We start from the raw sequence: 20,962 nt of genomic DNA on the forward strand, positions 1-20,962 counted from the left end.
CCCTTCTTTGAGTTCTCGCAATTCTGCTTCTTGTGCTGAGCCTACATTTCCATAATTCATAGACGTTGCAAACAACTTTTGGTTAAAAATAAGCAGATAGCCCCAACCACCTAGAGAAATTGATGGGCAATAATTCCCATCCGAAATAATGATACAAGTGTCTGCTGAATCCAGCCTTAAGTAAAAAGAAAGTGAAAATATATGGAGAGATAAATGGCTGGTATCGTGCGATCTAAAAGGGGTGTGTCCTGCCTCCTCCAGGTCAAGTGATAGATAGAGATTCAAATCCTTAATCCATCGGTTAATATTGTTTAACACCATGTGGGGACTGGCCAGATGATTGTGGAAGATCATTTGGTTTCGAAAGATCCAAATAAAATACACATACAGACATTCCTAACCACAATAATTGAGTTGAGTTGAGTTGAGTTGAGCATCCAAGAAGTATCATTTCCATTTTTTCTGTTGGAAACGCTCTTCGTTTATTGAAGGAATTTTGAAAGGAAAAGTAACAACGCTATAGGTTCGTTTGTTTCCGAGGAAAATCCATGTGAAAAGGAATTACGGAGCCTTAGCGCCCGCGGCCCGCCATGGCCCATGTGTCATGTCACATGTGAGTGGCTGCGGCAGTTCTCACGGTAAATTGTCAAATAGGTTTTCCTCCAACTTTCTATACCTTGGACCGTCAAATTTTCCCAAAGCCAAATGAAACTCGAAAGAACGAAAGCTACAACCACAGTCTACAATCGGCTACGACTTCTCTTCTTGATCTGAATTTTCTCTCTTTCACACACACCTCTGTAAAGGAAGAAGTTACTTTCGTTAATCATAACGGTCGGGTAAGAAGAAGTTGAAAATTTTCGATGTATAATACGTTAGAATTGGTTTTCCTTTATATAATCAGAACAGAAACAGCAGTCTCTAATAAATAAATAAATAAGTCTTGGTTTTTGAACCAGGTTTGTAATTAGCTGCGTCTGAGTATGTTCTTCATCTCGAAACTTTCGCAAGTGGGGCAGATGGTTAAGAGGTTCACAACAGGTATTGCTCGCTCGCTCGCTCGCTTGCTTCCCAGTTCCCACCTTTCCTTAAAACTATTATTATCATTTGTTTTACTGTTTCCTTTGTAATTCTATTCTGCCTATCGTCGTCTCTCATGAACATTTGATGCACTTCTATGTAATTTGTGAGGATGCATTAATAATACTGGAATAATTGAAGTCTTTTAATCCTTTTTTAAGGGTGTCTTATACAAAACACGATAGGAACAAAGATCCTGACGTAGTCCAATAGGGTCCATCCATGCATTCATTAGCTTCATAATTCAACCTAATTAACAGCACTGTGCCTTGTTCCAACTAATTGGGCTCAGCTAAATGAATCCTGTTGTACACTTCGATTAAACTAGGGTCATTATCATCCTTTATGTAGTAGGAAGCCCTCGCTCTTCCCTCCCAACTTGATGCAGGTGCAATTCTAATTCATTTGATTATGGGCTCAATAGCATGGGATTTGTGAGAAAGAAATCAGAGGGTTAATATTTTAGAATTTATAAACAAAAAATCGAAAGTAATATACTGACATAGTGCATGTAGCATCTTGACCACAACTGATGGTGTGAAACAACTTGGCCAGTGTCTTACAGAATAGAGCACAAGCTATTTGATAAATGGGATGACAAGACCATTCTTCTCCCTGCCTCTAATTCCTTTGCCTCATCCAACAAAATCTCTGTTCTGCCTCAATTATTAAAGTTAATTTTAAATTGTTCATAACTATTTTGACAGTCATAGAAAAAAAAAACACCATTTTGACTTTGCAAGTCCAATCAATCCTTCACAAGCTAATCAAAGTGTCAAGTTCACTTTGACACCTCTGCTTTTGCACCATGGTTGAGATACAGAGATCAGAAGCTCCTGCATCGCTACCAGCCCATGTCATTCCAGCCCTTTCCCTTCCAACTTCAAGCCTTCAATTTTCAGTTTTTCACCACGTCACTCCTCATTGATACAAAGGTTGATTGCCGTACATGACCAAACCATCACCAGTGGATTTCTCTCATCTTTTAAAGAGCATCCTAGTGCACAAGGCTCCCACTACTGCTGGGTCTTGGAAGGGCAAATGTACAGAGTCTTACTCCCTGCTTTGTAGAAGAGGCTGTTTTCAAGTTTCAAACCTGCAACCAACAAGTTGCAATAGTGCAACTTAACCATTGCGCCAAGGCAAGCCTGCAACCTCTAGCATTGCCTTTCCACCTCTTATCATTGGCAGTCGTATCAGTATAAATGTTATGCAAAATCTAAAGAATGGAAGCACACCGATCAGTCTCAAAATCTTACAGGGGTTCTTAACATTGCAGTCCATACAATGGAACTAACTCTTAACCCAAACATATGAGAAATTATCCTCATTGATAGAGCCATCCTGTACAACCGCAGGAAAAGGTCATAAAGTTACCTTCCAACAACCATTCGTCCTCCCAAAACCAAGTATGAGTTCCTTTCCTACTTGGAAAGTGTACCTGACCAGGAATTCAGCATGGTATTTCATAATGTTTTTCCATACAGCCACACAATGAAGACTTTTCACTGCCCTTCTTGCTTAGAGGATGGGGCTTAAGAAACACAAAGTGAAATGGATGGCAAAATGGCAAATATCATATTGAAAAGAGTCATAAGGGATGGGGGAAAAAATGAGTGGGAATGGTGACTCCATCAGAAAGAGGTATTCCCCAATTATTTTCTCCCACTTTCTTTCCCAATGGTTCCCTTGTTTTGGGAAAAGTGAACCCGTCTTGAGAAGAATCACCAATTGCACTGAGCCATGCGTTTTCTAGGAACTGTACCACATTCAGCATCTTTGTAGGGCCTCTAGAATTTCCCTGTTTATACTCATAGAAGCTTTAGAAAGGTTACTGGTTCCTTGCAGAATTTAGGGGACATGCTCATACTTGTCCAGAAGAAAAAATCTAAGCAAGTTTTAATTTTTTAAATATTATTTTTGTATTGTAATTGTTGGACAACTACCACATGCTGTATTCTATTAGTTAAGGTCTTATGTGTTTTACTTTGTAGAGTAAGTATACTTGACTGGATTTGTTGTTTTTTCAGTTATGCTTCCTTTCTGTAATGGTTTGCAACTGAAACATTGTTACTGATATTTCTTGTCTATTCAATTTTAAGCATTTGGTACTACGATGATTTATGATTCTAACACGCGTTTTATTTTATATTAACAAATTAGTAAGGAAGCATAAACCTGATTGATTTCGCCTTAAGAGTCAGTGAAATCATAGACTTGGTTTTCAGATTTGGTCCGAACATTCTTCTAATATTCTCTACATGGTAGGCTCTTTTCTGTATTTTGATGAGTCGTCAAAACCCTCTAATTAAGAACAGAAAGGTTTGGCCACTACGTTCTTTGGGTATCAATGAATTCTGGTTCCATGTGATGCTTCCTTTTATATGGTAACTCTAGTTACATAAGTTCCCTACATTTCATGCTTATAAGTGCCCTTTTCATTAATAGAACTAATTTCATTTATTGCCAACTTCCTTTTCAGCAGGTCAATTGAAATATGTAAATAGATCAGAACATATGCGAAGATCGTACAGTTGTTATTTACAGAATTTGGTTAGTCCTTTTCTGATTACAAAGCACTCTCTCTTTGCACCTAGTCTCCTTGTTTTTATGTCATTATTATTTGCTACCATTTCCCTTTTCAAATGTTATTTTATTTTGTGTTTCTGCTTCATCACTATGGTCTAGAAAGCATTATCCAAGCCTTTGAGTTGGTCAATATGGCACTTCAGGAGTTTTTCATGCATCAAAATTTTGTTCATAGTCATCCTTTTGTTCCCTGATTGCCATGGTTGGTGGAAAAATCTCCCTAGGCATTGTGAAGAGATATCTAGATCAGGTAACAAAAATCATTAGATCATCTCTCATTTTTGGTCTTGGTAATCAGCTATTAGGAAAGTAGACTGCAGGTTTTCAGATTTTTAGCTTTATAAAGATAAGCAACTTTTGAACAAGGTAAGGTAATGTAATGGTGTTTGCAGGGGTATACTGATTTTCTGTACAGTGTGACCATGTCCAAATTTTATGGTTTGAGTACCATCTTGATTCTTGAGTAGTTGGGTGTAGGATTTCCCTTCATAAAATCTTTGTTTCAAGCTACCTGTAGACTTTCCTGCCACGGTTCAGCGCTGGTCGTGACTGGGTTGAGAGTCTGAACCCCCCCCCCCCCTCTCCCCCTTTTTGATCATTCGATGAAGATCTGTATTTGGAGAGGAAATCAACGGGCAATAAATGGAGAATTGGTTCAAAATTGTATCAAATTGTTTTGCCAGAGTAAGCCACTTGTGTAGTTTTTTATATAGTTTCCCTGATTTGCCCTCAGACTGATGGTTAAGGATGTTTCTGCTGGATGGTTCAAACACTGTTTTGGATTATTGATGCTGATATTTTCCAATCTTGATAGTTTTTTCGAAGTCCAGGGTATAAAATTATCACTCTATGTGCATATCCCATAGCCTAAATTAGTTATGTATTAGTTCTTGGTATTATTGATATACATTACAAAACTTTCTCATACATGAAATTAAACTAGCCCCCCTCCCGCGAATGCTTAGAGTGACAAGAACACTTGCTACAAGGTAGGGAGGGTGTTTTCTGGAGGCGCGTTTTGGAATCAAATTTAATTCAGCTTCTCTGGTTTCAGGGGCAGACCTATGAAATTATTGTGAAACCGAAAATTGTAGTGAAAATTGTTAATCAAAACGATTGGGACAGTTTTAATGCCAAATATCCACAAAATGATGAGGGAAATAATTGACAATGTATCCTTGTAAATAGAATTTGTGAAGTCGAATTTAGCCATTCAGGTTTCTTATTATATTTGATGGGAATAGTAGGAGCAATAGTTAGAAGAAAAAGTACCCTAACATTCTTTTAGCATTGGCTGTCCAGGCTTGTATCCCCTCTCTTTGGCTAGTGTACCGACATGTGGGACCCAACTGGGTAGCTGTTGGTTTCATTAGGTAGGTTAAGTACTAGAATATATAGAAAGTTTTTGACTTGGTTTTGTACATTCAAAGTTAATTCAAATTTGAGATTTTCTTATTGACACCCCTTAAGGTGTCAAATTTGCCCTTTTACATATACATACTTTTTTTCAATGAGGGAAAATCCTGTCATTTCACATGTCTGCTCAAAAAATGTGAGAGATAATGACAACTTTTTAATGAAATAATGATAAGTTAATTTCAAATTATTTTGAAAAACCTTTTTAACCCCTAACTTAAAAGAAGGAATATGACATGGGGCAATAAAAAAAAGGTTACAAGTTCTAAATACAACTATAAAGGTGTCATTTAGACAGTCCCTTTTAATTTTAAGTTAGTTTTGAGGTGAATGAACTTATCATAATTATTATTTAGAAAAGTAAATAGGAGTTAGAATTTCTTTTTAAATTGTAAGTTAAGCTTCGAGGTGAATGGCTGTGTTTCTCCTTGTTTGTTTGGTTTTAAGTTTCTTGATTCAAGAATGAGTAGAACCAAGGCTCTAAATCTCAGTTTTGAGGCAGGTTTTGGTCCGGCATGAAAACGAGACGTGTCGGATCTCATTTCGAGGTTTCGACACTGGGTTTCGTTTCGGCCAAGTCCGAAATTGAGACAACTCAGGGATTTCAGTCAGTTTCGAACAAGATTTTGTTCCATGAGTAGTACTAGTCCAAGTTGGTATTAGGGAGTTCTATACATAGTTTATCACACTAGCTTGTTACTGTATAATCTCCATCAAAATGCTGTTCAATTTGCTCTAGCTGCAAGGGTTCATGGTGAAAGTGGATTCCTAGATATTTCTTTATGCTCTTCTTTTCTGTTTATTCTACCTAAAATCTTTCTCATAGGCAACCTGTTTCCTTTATGCTTTCCATCAGATCCACCATGAAACCTCCCCAAATGATTGTTCTTTTTAGCCTTAACTGTCCCAATTCAAATCCAAACACCATGATACTGTTTTCCCCAGAAATTCTAGAGTACACATCCATATACATTTGAGCCCACCAACTGTACCCTATGAAACCTATAGAACCATAGAAACTCTTTTCTTAAAAAACTAACTACCTAATTCTTTGCACTAATTACTGAAACCATTGATGATTCAGCATCTAGAACCACGTGCCTAACTGAAAACCATCAGCACAATTCAATGGAGAAACAAAGGAATTCTCTATTTCTCAAACTCAAAGCATAATAAACTATATTTCTCAAACTCAAAGCATAATAAACTCAACCGCAAGGATTCCTACGTCCCCATCCCTTTCACATAGTTTTAAGTTTTAACCACTTCAAGAACTAGAAAATATATCCACAGCTGAAAATAAAAGTGTTATTTGGTATTACTATTTACTAAAAAACTTAAACAATCTCAAATCATACTAACTCACACTTGAGGCTTCTCACATCCCCATCCCCTTTGTATAGGTTTTAACCACTTCAAGAATTAGAAACTATATCTGACGCTGAAAATAGAAGTCTTATCTGCTACACTATTTGCTGAAGACCTAAAACTGTTTCCATCGTTCTAAAACTAGCCAAAAAATCTGTTTATGAAGTGTTGATTGAGAAAAGGTCTCGTTAAGAATCTGGTTCTTAGTAGGGGATAGTTTTCTTTAAGGGAACAGGATTATCCCCTCATCTTCTTCTTCAGAGAGGGGGGAATAAAAGATTGTCCTCTTATAGCACGAGCCATAGTCTTAAGGGAGAGCAGGTTGTTTCACTGAGGAACCAAACTAATTATTAACCACATTGGATCTGCCAACCTGAAGCACTCAACTCAAAATAAGCCCTGCCCACTTATTGATGGGTTTTTCGCCAACGGGACCCAGAAAGAAATTGAATCGGTTGGTGGGCCTGGTGAAGCATTACTGTTCCTACCCTCCCATAGTGGCAACTATTTTCATTTTAGGTTGTATAATTTTCAAGGCTTTTATTGTGATTCTAGATTTTTTAAAATTTATGCTACTTTGTGCATACTATTGGAGTCCTCGTACTTTAGAATTAAAAAGTCTTGTTTTGAACTACAATGGGGATTTTTAAGATCATGTAATTTTTTTTTTCAGAACCATTGTCCTTTCTCTACCACGGCTGCAGATAACAATTGTGAGGATGGGAATGAACAAAAAGAGAAGTATGTTCTTGCTCTGTCACAAACCATCTGAGACTGTTTTAACAATGTTGCTTCCATGATTTTATTTCAAATCTGTTTGTTAAGTCCAATGGTTTTTTGTCCAACCAGTCTGACAGTTGAGCTTTGTGTTAAGGGACATGAGTTAACCTATCCTTGATTATATGCGGCAGAGCTCTAAATATCTTCTTAAACTTGACTATGATATTTACACAATCTAAACTGAGCTATAATTGTGAAGGATATCTGTCACATTTGTTGACAAGGATGGAGACGAGATGCATATCAAAGTCCCTATTGGAATGTCTATGTTAGAAGCTGCCCAGGAAAATGATATAGAACTTGAAGGTAAATATGTTACAATTTTTAGCTCTGGGGTTAGTTGCATGGAATGTTGATGTATTCTAAAAAAAATAAAAAAATTGAAACACGAGTGGGGTTTCATGTGATTGATTTGAGTTTGCAAAATTAATGACTTCTTTGATGTGATCATAGGAGCATGTGAAGGCTCGCTTGCATGTTCAACATGTCATGTTATTGTTACGGTACGTTTTTAACAGAACTCTGTTAATCTCCTATGTGTTTATATCCATTTTTATTTTGCAGTTCTAGGACATTAATTAACGAAGTTACAAGACTGACTGACTTGTTTTTAGGATGTCAATTACTATAATAAACTGGAGGACCCAACGGATGAGGAGAACGATATGTTGGATCTTGCTTTTGGTCTTACAGAAACGTGTGCACCTCTACCACAGACCAGTTAGAAAGTTCCTCACTCACCATTTAATCTGGTTTTGAATTGTCCTTTCTGTTTTTTGCAGGTCTCGCTTGGGTTGTCAAGTGATTGCAAAGCATGAACTGGATGGAATTTGCTTAGCACTTCCTGGTGCCACTCGAAACTTTGCTGTTGATGGCTATGTACCAAAGCCACACTGAGCACACTGATGCGATGCAATTTTTTCCAGTTTTGTACCATCCCTCTATTTTTAGGAGAACCACATACATGAGTAGTTATTACAAAGTTAACCTGTATTGTTTTTTTTGTGATTAATCACCAAGTCCTTTTCACTGTGGCAGTACTGTAACGCTTTAAGCCATTGAGGATCCCAAGGGGCTAAGAAAAACCCTTGCATGGGGTTTGGAGCTGACCTCTGCTGCCAGGGAAAAAGAAAAGGAATATTTGTTAACTTAGAGCAAGATCATTATTTAGTAGATTGTTTAGGATTGCACTAATCAATCTGTTGAGCTATTGACATTATTGCAAATAAACTTACTCTTCAACTCCTTTTATAGTTTACTATTTATTCTGGAGGATGTTCAGGGATGGATGATCTCGTGTTTTTTTTTTATTTATTTATTTAAATACAGAGGGTAGTTCTCAAGTTGTTTCATTTTCATGCTTAGTGCTTGTTCGTGGCATTTGCCCCCCTTTTTTCCCCTAAATGTGGAATTGGACACTTACACTCTGTTAAAACATTTTAAGCTCTGGCTCATGATAGCATTGAGTTAACGGCTTCTTTAATTCCAATTTCCTAGGACTTTCTTTTTTGGTAAGATCTAGGACTTTCATGATGCACATAAATAAACATGTCATGCACTAGAGTTTCTAAGAGAGAAGGCAAACCAAGCCTTCATATTCTGTGAGCAGCAGGAAAATACCAAATTAATTGTGGTGGCTTTCTGTGGCACCAAACGTCCGAATCCTTCAATTCCAAAGATTGGTGCACCAATTTTGATCTTCCCTGGCTCTCCATGGGAGAAATGGGAAGACTCCCCCTAAGATACTTGAAAGCTCTCTGCTTTCAAAATGAAAAAGATTATCAGAAAGATTGGCCAAAGGACCAAGCAGGAGACAAAGGAATTGTCATACCACACCGTTAGAGAGAAGCTAAAAGCATAGCTCCAACAAGAAAGAATAAGGATGCCAAGATCGATAGTGATAGCAAGACATGGAGGGAGCTTCTCATTTTCAAATAAATTGAAATGCTTGAGGGTGAGGGAGGGATGGAAATATTATAAACATATGGTCTGACCAATGGTACCCTCACAGCAATTTGGGATACCAGACCATGTCCAACACCTAGCTAGAAGCCTAGAATCCTGTTAACTAATGTCAGTAAACAAAGTCCGGTACCCTCACAACCAAAACTTTCTACTTTTCCCTTATGTAAACAACAGATGGGAAGTGACGTGGAGGGAGCTTCTCATTTTTCAATCTGACCCAAATTATGGAAGTTAAAAATCCACCTGAAATTTAAATTATTCTTATGGAAAGTCCTAGATGACTTGATTCCTACCAGAGAGATTGTTCAGAAGTCTCATTCTGGCAAGAACTTCAGAAAAAGGCCTTGTAAAAGTATTTGATGATCAATTTGTAATATCCGCCTAATTGACCCTAATATTTGTCCTCAGTTTGAGACTTGTTTAGGTCTGGGCATGATTTTGATTTTAAAGACCATCCAGCCAAGGCAATGTATCACATACTCTATAAAGAATATTGGGTTTATAGTAGAGTGAACCTTGAGTTCCACAATGTCGTCGTTGTCTTAACTAATCCATCAGCCAATGGTGAACTCAATAGAACATGGATAGTCCCCCAATCTGACCAGAATTCCTAAACTTGAATGTAGAGCCCATTAATTGGGATTAGTTATGTCAGTCAGTACTCAGGCAGCCATCGACACCCCCCCCCCCCCAAAGTTACAATTACAAGTATTTGAAAGTTGAATGTACGTATCCAAATCTTTAAGTGGCACAACATTGTGATGTTAACCAGTACTTAAACCTAAGAAAGACAGACAAAGAAACGTGATCATAAATTCATAGTTCATAACCAGTATTTCGGTAGTAAAAGATACATAGTTGGGACTTGGAGAATAACTGTTCGAGCGCAACTGCAAAGATTAGAGTCAGAAGCCTTGGAATTTCTCATTGAATTTATTATAGTACATTTGTGGGTGCAAGAATTTTATACGATGAAACAGTCAAAGGGTTGGAGCCCTTTCAACAGATCCAGAAATCACTGTGAGCAAGTTGTTACCAAAGGGATCACTGAGATGGGATGTCAGGTTCTCAACCGGACCTTCACCAGTCACGTAAGCCTGGATGAAGAAACCGAGCATAGCAAACATGGCAAGTCTTCCATTCTTGATCTCCTTCACCTTCAACAGGGCTGCTTGGTCAGGATCATTTGCAAGCCCCAGTGGATCAAATGGACCACCTGGGTGAAGTTTGTCTTCCAGGTTCTGCCAGAGAACAAAGACATGACCATTGTTTTTATAAGAAGCCCTAGCAAGTATGGTAGAAGACCAGAAACGAGATAAAACATCTTTCTACACCAGTAGAAGTCCAGTCCAGGATTCCCTGCAGCTATTTTTGGATGTCGAGAAAAAAAAAAAATCGAATTTGAGGAGAGAGATAGACACATAAATCAATCATTGCATTTGTCTCATTATGTTTTTCTTTTCTGGACATCCAAACATAGCCTACATATCCTCTAAGTGCAAAGTAGACGGGTGTTTATTATCGATCAATGAAGGTTCAAGATTCTTCATATGAATCAGAATCACCAATTTCCATTCCTGTTTGCACTAGGCTGAAAATATTAAGGAGCTGTTCATCTCAAGTAGAAGTTAAAGAATTTGTGGTGGGGGGGTTCAGGCAGGTACCAACCCAGACCATTGATAATATTATGGAATGTTTAAGAATTGGTTTCTTATTGGTACAACATCATCACCAGCGCTAGCCGCTAGCATGAGAAATGATAAAAATTATGAAACATACCAGACCATTGATAATTCTGTAATATTCAGCACCTCCGACAAGAACAATTTCAGCAATGACAGCAACAAGAAGATTGATGGGGATGGTCTTCCCAAAATAGTTCAACGTGTTCCCATCAAGGAGAAGAGCTCCTGTCTATATAAAGAAATTTATGCACAAAGAGCCACCTCATTACCACCACAGTTCAAAATACTTCAACAATTCAGTTTAAAATGAAAATCAAAATCAAAATCAAAATCAATTGAAGAAAAACAGAGCTTCAAAGCAATGGAGCCATAATTTGACCCTCCCGACCGCATGAAGAGGTCCAAGATGCCCTAGTTCAGGTGGACCAAAATTCATCAATTAGCACAGCAGCTTGAGTGATTCAGTCTGCGTTTTTAGGGGTGCACCAGAAGATAGCCTTGGGAAATGGGAATTGATTGTGTTGCTCGCACTGATCTACCCGCAAATCAACAGTGAACAAACTAGAACTATTAGGCTTGGCACGAGGGAGTTGAACAATGAGGAGAAAATGAACTTAAAAATACATTGTTTAGAATGGGAGGAGGAGCCATGAATGAGTTGCTTATGAAATATCTACATATATATATATATATATATAGAGAGAGAGATAGATAGATCTTGTTCAGCCAAGGTGTGGTAAGAGACTGATGCTTAACAAAAACAAATAGGAGTATGATACTCGATCAAGGTACAGTTTGGCCATACCCTTATGGATTGGATTGGATTGGTCCTACCTAATACCTATGCTCAATTGGTTTTTGGCCCATCATAATTCATAATATGAGGCCCGAGCATGTCCCTGCACAGTAAAGCGCAGGGAATGCAATGGCACAGAGAAGAGACACATCCCAGATGGTGGCCGGGATCATCGATCAATTCTTTTGTCAAGATGTATACAGCTACATACCTTGAACCAAACGGCTTCTGGACCACAATTTGCACCAAATTTATTGAAGGCCTCGGGGATGATGAAGCCGGCAGCACCAAGCATTGCCCATCGGGCGTGGATGAGCTCGTATGCCTGATATCTGCAGTCCAACAACACTCATTGTGAGGGAGAGGGACAGGGTATTTCTGCAACTAATAAAATGCTGTATGGAATTCATATATGTTGTTAACTGAACCTGGGCCAGACATGGTTCGGGTTTGGCACCCACCTATGGGACGGCCGATTGGACCAAGCTGGGTCGGCCACTTAAGGAGCTGGCCTTCCCCCTTTGGGTCTCTTCCCTCTCTATGTTTCCTATTCAGAGTGGGACATAATCAAGTCATCTCAAAAAACTTAATTGCATTCTTACACCATTTAGATCTCTCTCTCTCTTAATCTTGTTCACCAAGTTATTACTTGTACTCTGTGGAATTCCATCTCTTCCCGTTGGTGTGGAGATTTACTTCGTGGAGAAACCTAACAAGATATTCAAAATTTGTGAAGGAGATCGTCCGAATTTGTGAATCTTGTAACCAAACCCGGACAGGATCCTCTTCCACTGCGTTCCCATCTCCATTGAGGTAAAACCCTAACGGGTGGTGATTTATTTACATCTGTTTTGGACAGCCAAGGACCCAGAAACGCAAACCCTTAACATGGCCAAGTATCCGAATTTAAAGTGGATTTCAACTAGGGGAAACATTCAATGAATGTAGCAGAGTTTCTTTGGGTGCCTTACTGAAACCCATGAATGAGCATTAGAATGAGAAGTTGACTTACTTGCTGAAATTTTCAGGTTTCTTGCTGAGACCAAAGGGATCATAACCATAGCTGCAAAGGAAGAAACTAATAATTAAAAACATCCATAGGATTCACACACTATATATATAAGCATAAAGCTCAAACAGTATTAATTAATTTACTATCGATCCCTGCCTGAACAGATTTCACATGACAGTATAAGAAGAAATAGACATGTCCTAAGACTTAATACTTAGCTAGTCCCCTAGTATTTATAGGGATGGGACCTTACTCTCCGGGAACTTCACCGGTGAGGTATTCAGGAACCTCGGATCTGTCCAAGAGACCTTCCGGTAAGAAAATCCTTCTGTCAGGGCCTGAAATACATCACCACAAAACATCAGAAGAACCCATTGTAAGTAAGAGAATTATTAATGCTAACTCTGAAGAAAGAAAGAAATATGCGGGACGGTTGGTTAGTTCGGGTTGAGAATATGAGAATGGTTGGAGTGAATTTGACTTACCATACCACTTGGCCAGCTCTTCGTTGACTGGAGAGACAGCAGCTGGTTTGGGCTTCGGGGATGGTGGCGACGCCTTCTTCTTGAAGAAGAGCGCAACAGTCTTAAAGGTGGACGAACTCGACGCCGTCGAAGCTGACGAACGGGCTGCGCCTGTAAAATTGAGAGGGTTACCCAGCATTTCTGAGACGCCCAGAGGGGCTGATGCCGTGGACGCTGCGAGAGACCCCATATCGGAATGGACTTCCCCTTTCTTTCTTTCTTTCTTTCTTTCTTTCCTTCTTCTTCTTCTTCTTCTTCTTGAACAAGTGACGAGCTCACGAGTGGAGTGGGAAATGGGATGAGTTTGAGGATCAAGAGAGACTATAAATCCTTTGCTCTGCTCTGGTTGGTTGGATTTGGATTTGGACATGGGTCTGCCACGAAGGATTTTAATGCTCCGGGTTCTGAATTGTGATTGGTGGGTTTTGGAAGATGCCCCGTGACCAAATCTCTAATGATGATGATGGTGAAATCCGATAGGGTTGGATTTTGTCTATTGATAGTAATTAGTAGTTTATGGTGATGAAATGGGCCCCGCTCTGCCACCTGGTTGCTTCAGTGTGGATAAAGCGTTCCCTCCGCATGCGAGCCCAGCGCCCAGGGAGTGCCTAGGGAGGCATCCAACAGCGCTGGGCTGCTGGGCACATGGGGATGTACAGGCACACCTCCCCATGTGACTAGCTGCCCAGTGCCATTGGATGCCTTCTTGGGCACTCTCTGGGTGTTGGGATTGCAAGAGAGGAGCCCGATCCTCCCTAGATTTTTAGTCTTGCGTTCTTTTTATTTTGGGTTATTTATATATATCACGCTTGGGGTTTAACGAAAGTATAACTTTACCTTCTAATTTTGGATAATTTTACGTACCCCCCTGAGATTTACAAACGTTAACAAATAAACTCATTTCGTCAGCTCATGACTAACAACATTAAAAATATGTTGTGAACGGACAGAATTGCTCTTACAAGAAAAAAAAAAAAAAAGAACAAACTTGCAACTCATCTTCCCCAAAATCAATTGGGGAAGATGAGTTGCAGGGAACACCACTATATCGGTCTAAACTCTGAATAGGTCAGTTGTTGTCAATCTATAGCAAAGAAAGACCTAAACCACCATTTCCACCTCTAACTCACCACTCCGCACCACCAATAGATGCATCAGTTTAGAGGTTCCCTGAACCTTTTCTTCTAGCTATCTTCATGTGCACACTCTACAGACCACAGCTTCCTATCTTTTTCAAGAAGAAATAAAGCAACGATTGAACTGAACCCCCAAGGCGGCCAAGCCCCAACCCTCCTCTCTCTCTGTGCAATCTTCGTTTCTCTCTTTCTCTCTCTATATGATTGAACCCCAGGCAGTCAGGCCCCATCCCTCTTCTCTCTCTGTGTGCACTGTGTAATTTCCGTTTCTCTCTTTTTGCTTTTTTTTCCTTTTGTGCCATCTTTATTTCTTCTCCAATGGCGGCTCCTCTTGCCATTCCATCAATGTACTATGGAAGTGGGGTTTTGTTCTATGATTCTGTATTTCCTTCTATTTGAAAGTGTTGTGAAGCATTTTAGAAAGTTTGAATGGGATTTCTAGCCTTTAAGGAGCATTATAGTTGCCTTATTAGCGTGTGACCTCTGCCCCTTGTGTCGCCGATTCACCTACCATCTAATTCCAATCCCTCCTCTCGTTCACAGCAAACTCACTTCACTCGCAATCCTTGCCTGTAGCATCCTCACCCCAGTTGTGAACCCCAAAACCCTACCCTCTGTCAGTGAGCCCTCCTCCCATGAATCCCATTGTCTATGCCTAGTCTACAAATCGCTCTGGATCCTTCACTCGTCATGCCACTGTCTCGATTTCCATGGTGTTCCCATACCTGCAATTCATCTTCCCCAATTGATTTTAGGGAAGATGAGTTGCAGGTTTGTTTTTTAATTTTTTTTTTCTTCTTGTAAGGATAATTCTGTCAGTTCACAGCGTATTTTTAACGTTGTTAGTAATGAATTGACGGAATTGGTGTATTTGTTAACATTTGTAAACCTCAGGGGGTAAGCAGAATTATTCAAAACTGGGGGGGTAAAATTATACTTTTGTTAAACCTTAGGAGTGGTATGTGTAAATTACCCTTTTTTTTGGACTTTTGCCAAATGCCTCCCTCAAAATGTTCATTTGCACAAATGCATTCCTATAATTTTACAATTTCCAAGTGCCCCTTAATTTTAAAACATTGTAATACTTTAATCCAATCCATTAGTCTGAGACGTTATGTTCAAACGTCTAGACTTTTTGGACCATTCTTAAACCTAAGTTATCCTCGGAGAGGTGTTAAGAGGGAAAGAACACTTAGCCTTGCAACTCATCGGACCTCATCGTCCAAACCCTAGCTATCAATTAATTTTGATTTCTGTCTCTTACATTTTACCATAGATGGATTTAGGTTTTTATTTTTCAACCGTAAACTTTAATTCATCGTTAATTATTATTTCCATTAACTAGAAATTATTTTTGTCTATTTCTTTTGTATCAGCTTACTAGACGCGATCAATCTTATCCTTTTAAGGGGCTCAAAGCATCGTCGTTCCAATACAGAGTAGTTCAAGAAAAAAGCACCTCCACAAAAGCTGTTTCGGTCATACACTACACAACGGCCGTGAATTCTGGTGGATCACACAGGAAGACGTAGTCCAATTCCTCCTGGGTTCCATTGGCCTCTTCTCCCCAATCCCTGCTTTGTCCATCGAATCCCTCGGCATTGTCGGCACTGAAATCCTCGCTATCAACTTCCATGAACCGGCGATCTCCGCCGTCAAATCCATCGCTTGCTCCCTTACTCGTCTAACCTCTGTTGCAGTTGTCGACGAATCAGGGAAACTAATCAAGAAGATCTCTCCCTTCACTCTTGCAAGCTGTGACGAGACTGTCGCAGCAGCGATTGCAACACTCTCCGCTGGCGATCTTATGGCTTAAGTCGACTGCGGGAGTCCACCGAAAGAGTTGGTCAGAATGGTGAAAGTAAGGCTAAAAGAGAGGAATCTAGAAGGGATGTTGGAGTTAATGGAGGAATCTAAGGTTTGGAAGGTTTGGAAGATGAATTGCTGGGTTGAGTGTTCTTTCTCTCTCTATAAGGGTAATTTGGTCATTCTACCTTATCAATTCTTTTCTTCTTGGCACCTCTATAAGGGTAACTTGGTCATTCTATTCTATTAAGAGTAGAATGATAAAAAATATCCAGACGTGTGAACATAACGTCCCAGACTAATGGACTGGACGTAAGTGTTATAATGTCTTAAAAGTAAGGGACATTTGAAAAGTGTAAAGTTGTAGGGGCCCATTTGTACAAATGTGTATTTTGAAAGGGCATTTGGCAAAAACGTATTTTTTTTCCTCTCTCTTCCTGACTTTCTCGTTCTGGTCGGTTCAATGTGTAATGAATGCAAATCAAAATCGAATCTGTTTTTAATTAGTTTCAATTTCAATCTGTCAAATCAAATTGATTAATAATCAGATTCGGCTTAATTAATCCGATTATTTTAATTGGTTTGTCGTTCACACTTCTTTCCATTGGATCATCCAAATCAACCATATAACTCACCTTTTATTGGACATTTTTCCATTTCATCTCAACGTTATTTTATTTTGCGAAAATTTCACGGACAGTCCTTATAAGTATTCAATATGTTACGGACATAACATATTTATCAAAATATCATAGATTACCTTTATTTTATGATTATATTTTAATTTTGTCTACTGTACAGTTAAGTCTCTGTTAACTCTTTTATAATGATGAAATTACCCTTATAATAGGGTGAACTTTCTATAATGTCCTTAAAAGACTAAAACCCCAAATTTCCCCAAAAAAAGAATTGTTTATCATGGCTTACATCTATCCATCACCGGTGGCATCCAACATTGGAAAGCTTCACCGGCGCCCAAATTGGGTTTTGAATCCATCACGTTCATGTTAGAAACAGACTCAGATCTTCTCGAGCTTCTCGGCCTCGAACTCGACATCATCCTCGAGGAGCTTCAGCCAAGAACCTGCAAATGAAAAAACTCATTCTCAAATCCTTCTTGCTGTTTATCGATCTCTCGATCTAGGGTTAGAATTTGGTTTTTTTTTTTGACTAGATCTCTATGGAACCTTCGTCTGCGACCAAGGTTGTTTGTATTTGTTCCTTCTATCTTGATCTGTTATGAGTTTAGCTTATTCTCTCTTTCCTTTCTCAATGAGCAACATGCTAATTGTTTGACCGGAAATCATTTAATACCCACACCCATACGCTACAAACTGGGCAATTGAAAGAAAACCAGCTCGTAATAAGATTACAAAAGATTACTCTTTTCCAGTCCTCTTTTTTGTTCTTTTCTGAATTAATATAGAGAGACAGAAACAAAGGAACAAAGTAATATCAAAAGCTGGCTATGCAACCCTAATAAAATTTCTCCTACCATATCCAACTGGGTTGAATTCCTCCAACCCCAGAACGAATTGCAGTCCTAATCATACCCCTTCCACCCATTCCTCCATCACCAAATGATCTCTTCATTCTCTTTCTCCTCTTTTATCTGTAATTTTTTCTGTCTCCTCTATTGCACACAATCCTCTGTCCCTCTCAAATCTAAATCCAAACAGTTTGTGTTGAGGTGGGGTTTCGTAACAATCTCAACTTCCCTTCCCCACCATATCTACTAACTTAACTTGTATCTATATTCCTTTGCAAAAGTCTGAATAATAGATTGGATTAGAAAAATGGAAGGCATATGGGTTTGGGATGGAATCAACGTGGCTGAGGAAGGCTGAGGAAGGCCGCTGGTAATGGTGGTCGAAGCCGGAGCAGGTGACGATAAGAATATGGAAGAAGAGGGAAGGAGATGAAATGACAGTTTTTTTATTTAAATAATTAAGGGGTAAAATGGATATTTCACCTTTGGATATTAACTGTGCTTAACGTCATGGAAAAGGTTGCCATTTTGATCAAGTTTGGTAAGTCCGAATTAGGTCCCAATAGAAGCAAATGAAACCAATTTGATTTTTTTTTTTTCAGGTACATTCCAGCTATGAATATCCCCATCCAGTATGGTGACCTGAAAAGGGAAAGCGATTCTGAGTTCGTTGAAGATGGACTCTGAGCTCATTGTCAAGAGTGGAGGAACAGAAACTGTAGAAATCCCTGTACCAGAGGTACCATTAAAAATGAATTTCTTTACTTAAGCCTATGTTTTTCTTTCGACGATTTAGTAGTTTAAATCCTTTGTTCCATTAATATTTAATAAACATGTTGGAACCACTGCTCTGTGGGACCTGACGGTGTTGGGTTGGAACCACTGCTCTTTCAGTTGTCGGGAAGAAAGGTTTGATGGTTTCGGTGGCGATGAGGGAAGGGGCAACCGTGGTGGGGGTTACGGTTTTGGAAGTGGAGGTCGTGGTTACTGTGGTGGATACGGTGGGAAAAACGGTGGGGGTAGAAGTGGTGATCGAAGGGGAGGGGTGGTTAGAGTGATGGTGGTGGCGGTGGTGAGTAGAAAAAAAGGGACGAAAAAGAAGAAGACGACAAGGGCAAAATTGTCATTTTTCTTCTAATTTTAATAGAGTTAGTACTCAGGAATATGAAAGTAATTTTTAAAATTTCAAAGGTGAGGCATAATTATTTGAAACCCCAGGAATGGTAGATGTAAATTTGCCTTTATTTTTTAAAGTTTTTCCGATTTGTTAACGCTTTTTCCATCATATTCAAAAGGATAAATTACATATCACCTCCTGATTTTCAAACGAAACTTAGATCACCCCCTGGTTTTTGAAAAAACTCAAATCGCCTCTGATTTAAACCTCAATATGACAAATTAGTCTCTACCGTTAGTTTTAAGTTGTTAAGTTATGATGTCAGCCAGTTAAATAAATTTAAATCCCTAAACTACAATTGACCAATGTTGAAGATGAAGGAAGAGTAGTATTGTAAATTCAATTTTAATGTTTTAGTACAAGGGTAAAATAATCTTTTCACACCAATAAGTAACAGCAGACTAACATCGTTATTATAAAGGAGATGATTTGAGTTTTTTCAAAAACCAAAGGGTGATCTGAGTTTCGTTTGAAAACAAGAGGGTGACGTGTAATTTACCCTATTCAAAATGGGCAAACTTGAATTGAATTTTAACTAGTAATTAAGAGATAGTCAGATCTACTTATGAACGTAAGTTTTTGAGTGCCAAGCAAATTGAGACACGCTATTATATAGTGGACATGTTATCTATGCTATACAAGGTCCCTTGGACCAATACGAATCCAGTCATATCGGCCAAGTGTAAGTTTAAAAACAAATCACTTCTTTTTATTTCAGTATCAGTATCAGGTACCAGCAATATTGACATATCTGCCGATACCTTAATCAATTTTTATTTTATTTTTAATTTTTTTTTGGGTGGGGGGTTGATAATTGCACGGTTATTGTTGAAAAAAAATAGAAGAAAAAAAGAGAAAATAAGGGTTTGAAAGAGAAGATAGGAGAGAAAAGAGAATAGAATTTGGAGCTTTATGCTCTCATCTCAATAGAGATTTGTAGGTAAATAATCTCTTACCTTTTTCATTAATTCATAATTATTTAAATAGTAATCAAGTTACCCAACTCCCTAAAAAATAGTAAATAACTTAGTTAACTACAATATACCAAAGCAATAACCTAATCTAGATGCACGTAACAATTTTATCTCCCTAAAATTTGGTTGTGTCCTCAAGACCATTTTCTAAGAATAAAATTAACAAATAAAATTAAAATTATTCCATCGAGATCCGATTTTATTGTAGGGACTGCTATCACTTGACTATTTTATCCTTCTTTTTTCTTTAAATTCTTTATCTCTCGTACTATACTTTTTGTCTTTCTTTTCTATTTTTTAGTGATTCATGTACCCTCTCTCTCTTACTTATTTATTTTTTAAAATTTATATCATATACTCTCCTCTCCAAATATTCTATCGATCTCTTCCTTCCATTCAAGGGCAATACTTCAAAAGGAAACACAGAACTGCCATAGGAGATTGATCGATCTCTTTCTTCCATTTAAAATTTATATTCTCTCTTACTTATTTATTTTTTAAAATTTATATCATTTACTCTCCTCTCCAAATATTCTATCGATCTCTTCCTTCCATTCGGGGGCAATACTTCAAAAGGAAACACAGAACTGCCATGGGAGATTGATCTCTTTCTTCCATTTAAAATTTATATCATGTTCTCTCCGCTCCAAATATTCTATCGATCTCTTTCTTCTATTTTTATAGTAAATTCTCTTTCTTCCATTCGGGGGCAATATTTCAAAAGGAAACACAAAACTGCCATGGGAGATTGATCTCTTATTGATACATACTCTTCAGTTTCTGTATCGTTCAATTTCGAGCTGAAGCTGCTCCGACAGGTTATTCTCAAGCCACTCCCCCCCCCCCCCCCTTCTTTTCTCACATCTTTCTTTGATCTGTTTCGACATGCTAAATTTCTACCATTTTATATTCTGTTGTTTTGTTTTGTTTAGTTCTCTGTTTTATTTTTCTTCAGGACCCTTAATTAAACACTTGTCTTCATTTCTCAAATGGACAAGGTCTTCCCCAAAAATGCCCCAAACAGGTAATTGGAAAGAGAGATTGGTGATATCTGTTGAACCCAGATGACTGGTTTGCTTATATTTTAATGGATACTTGCCAAACCGAGACACTGAGTATGTGTCTGTGTGTGTGTGAGTGTTTGTTTGTCTCTTTTGTGGTTGTT

General features: G+C 38.4%; 2 protein-coding genes across 3 annotated transcripts; one reads left to right on the plus strand and one right to left on the minus strand.

The window, feature by feature from the left end:
* Positions 1-942: 942 nt before the first annotated feature.
* LOC122667840 (2Fe-2S ferredoxin-like) lies at positions 943-8,169 on the plus strand. 2 transcript variants are annotated; one of them, XM_043864287.1, is made up of 7 exons: positions 943-1,041; positions 3,563-3,633; positions 7,127-7,194; positions 7,433-7,539; positions 7,687-7,736; positions 7,848-7,930; positions 8,016-8,169. In XM_043864287.1, the coding sequence occupies exons 1-7, from the start codon at positions 984-986 to the stop codon at positions 8,128-8,130; spliced, it is 552 nt and encodes a 183-aa protein (XP_043720222.1). In that variant the 5' UTR covers positions 943-983; the 3' UTR covers positions 8,131-8,169. The 2 variants fall into 2 exon arrangements, with proteins under 2 accessions (XP_043720222.1, XP_043720223.1); XM_043864288.1 differs by having other exon boundaries at positions 3,566-3,633.
* A 1,930-nt stretch (positions 8,170-10,099) lies between these two features.
* Positions 10,100-13,434, minus strand: LOC122667839 (chlorophyll a-b binding protein CP26, chloroplastic-like). Its single transcript, XM_043864286.1, has 6 exons — positions 13,177-13,434; positions 12,945-13,029; positions 12,692-12,742; positions 11,891-12,011; positions 10,978-11,112; positions 10,100-10,439 (listed from the first exon to the last, which is right to left on the minus strand). Exons 1-6 carry the CDS (start codon positions 13,403-13,405, stop codon positions 10,179-10,181), a joined length of 882 nt encoding a protein of 293 aa, XP_043720221.1. The 5' UTR covers positions 13,406-13,434; the 3' UTR covers positions 10,100-10,178.
* Positions 13,435-20,962: the final 7,528 nt, after the last annotated feature.

This window comes from Telopea speciosissima, chromosome 7 (genome assembly GCF_018873765.1).
Source record: "Telopea speciosissima isolate NSW1024214 ecotype Mountain lineage chromosome 7, Tspe_v1, whole genome shotgun sequence".
Lineage (NCBI taxonomy): Eukaryota > Viridiplantae > Streptophyta > Magnoliopsida > Proteales > Proteaceae > Telopea > Telopea speciosissima.

Coding starts and splice junctions, on each gene's coding strand:
- LOC122667840 (XM_043864287.1), top strand. CDS start 984: ATGTTCTTCATCTCGAAACTTTCGCAAGTGGGGCAGATGGTTAAGAGG. Junction 7,540..7,686: donor AAATGATATAGAACTTGAAG/GTAAATATGTTA, acceptor ATGTGATCATAG/GAGCATGTGAAGGCTCGCTT. Junction 7,737..7,847: donor CATGTCATGTTATTGTTACG/GTACGTTTTTAA, acceptor ACTTGTTTTTAG/GATGTCAATTACTATAATAA.
- LOC122667839 (XM_043864286.1), bottom strand. CDS start 13,405: ATGGGGTCTCTCGCAGCGTCCACGGCATCAGCCCCTCTGGGCGTCTCA. Junction 13,030..13,176: donor AGAGCTGGCCAAGTGGTATG/GTAAGTCAAATT, acceptor GATGTATTTCAG/GCCCTGACAGAAGGATTTTC. Junction 12,743..12,944: donor ACCGGTGAAGTTCCCGGAGA/GTAAGGTCCCAT, acceptor CTTCCTTTGCAG/CTATGGTTATGATCCCTTTG.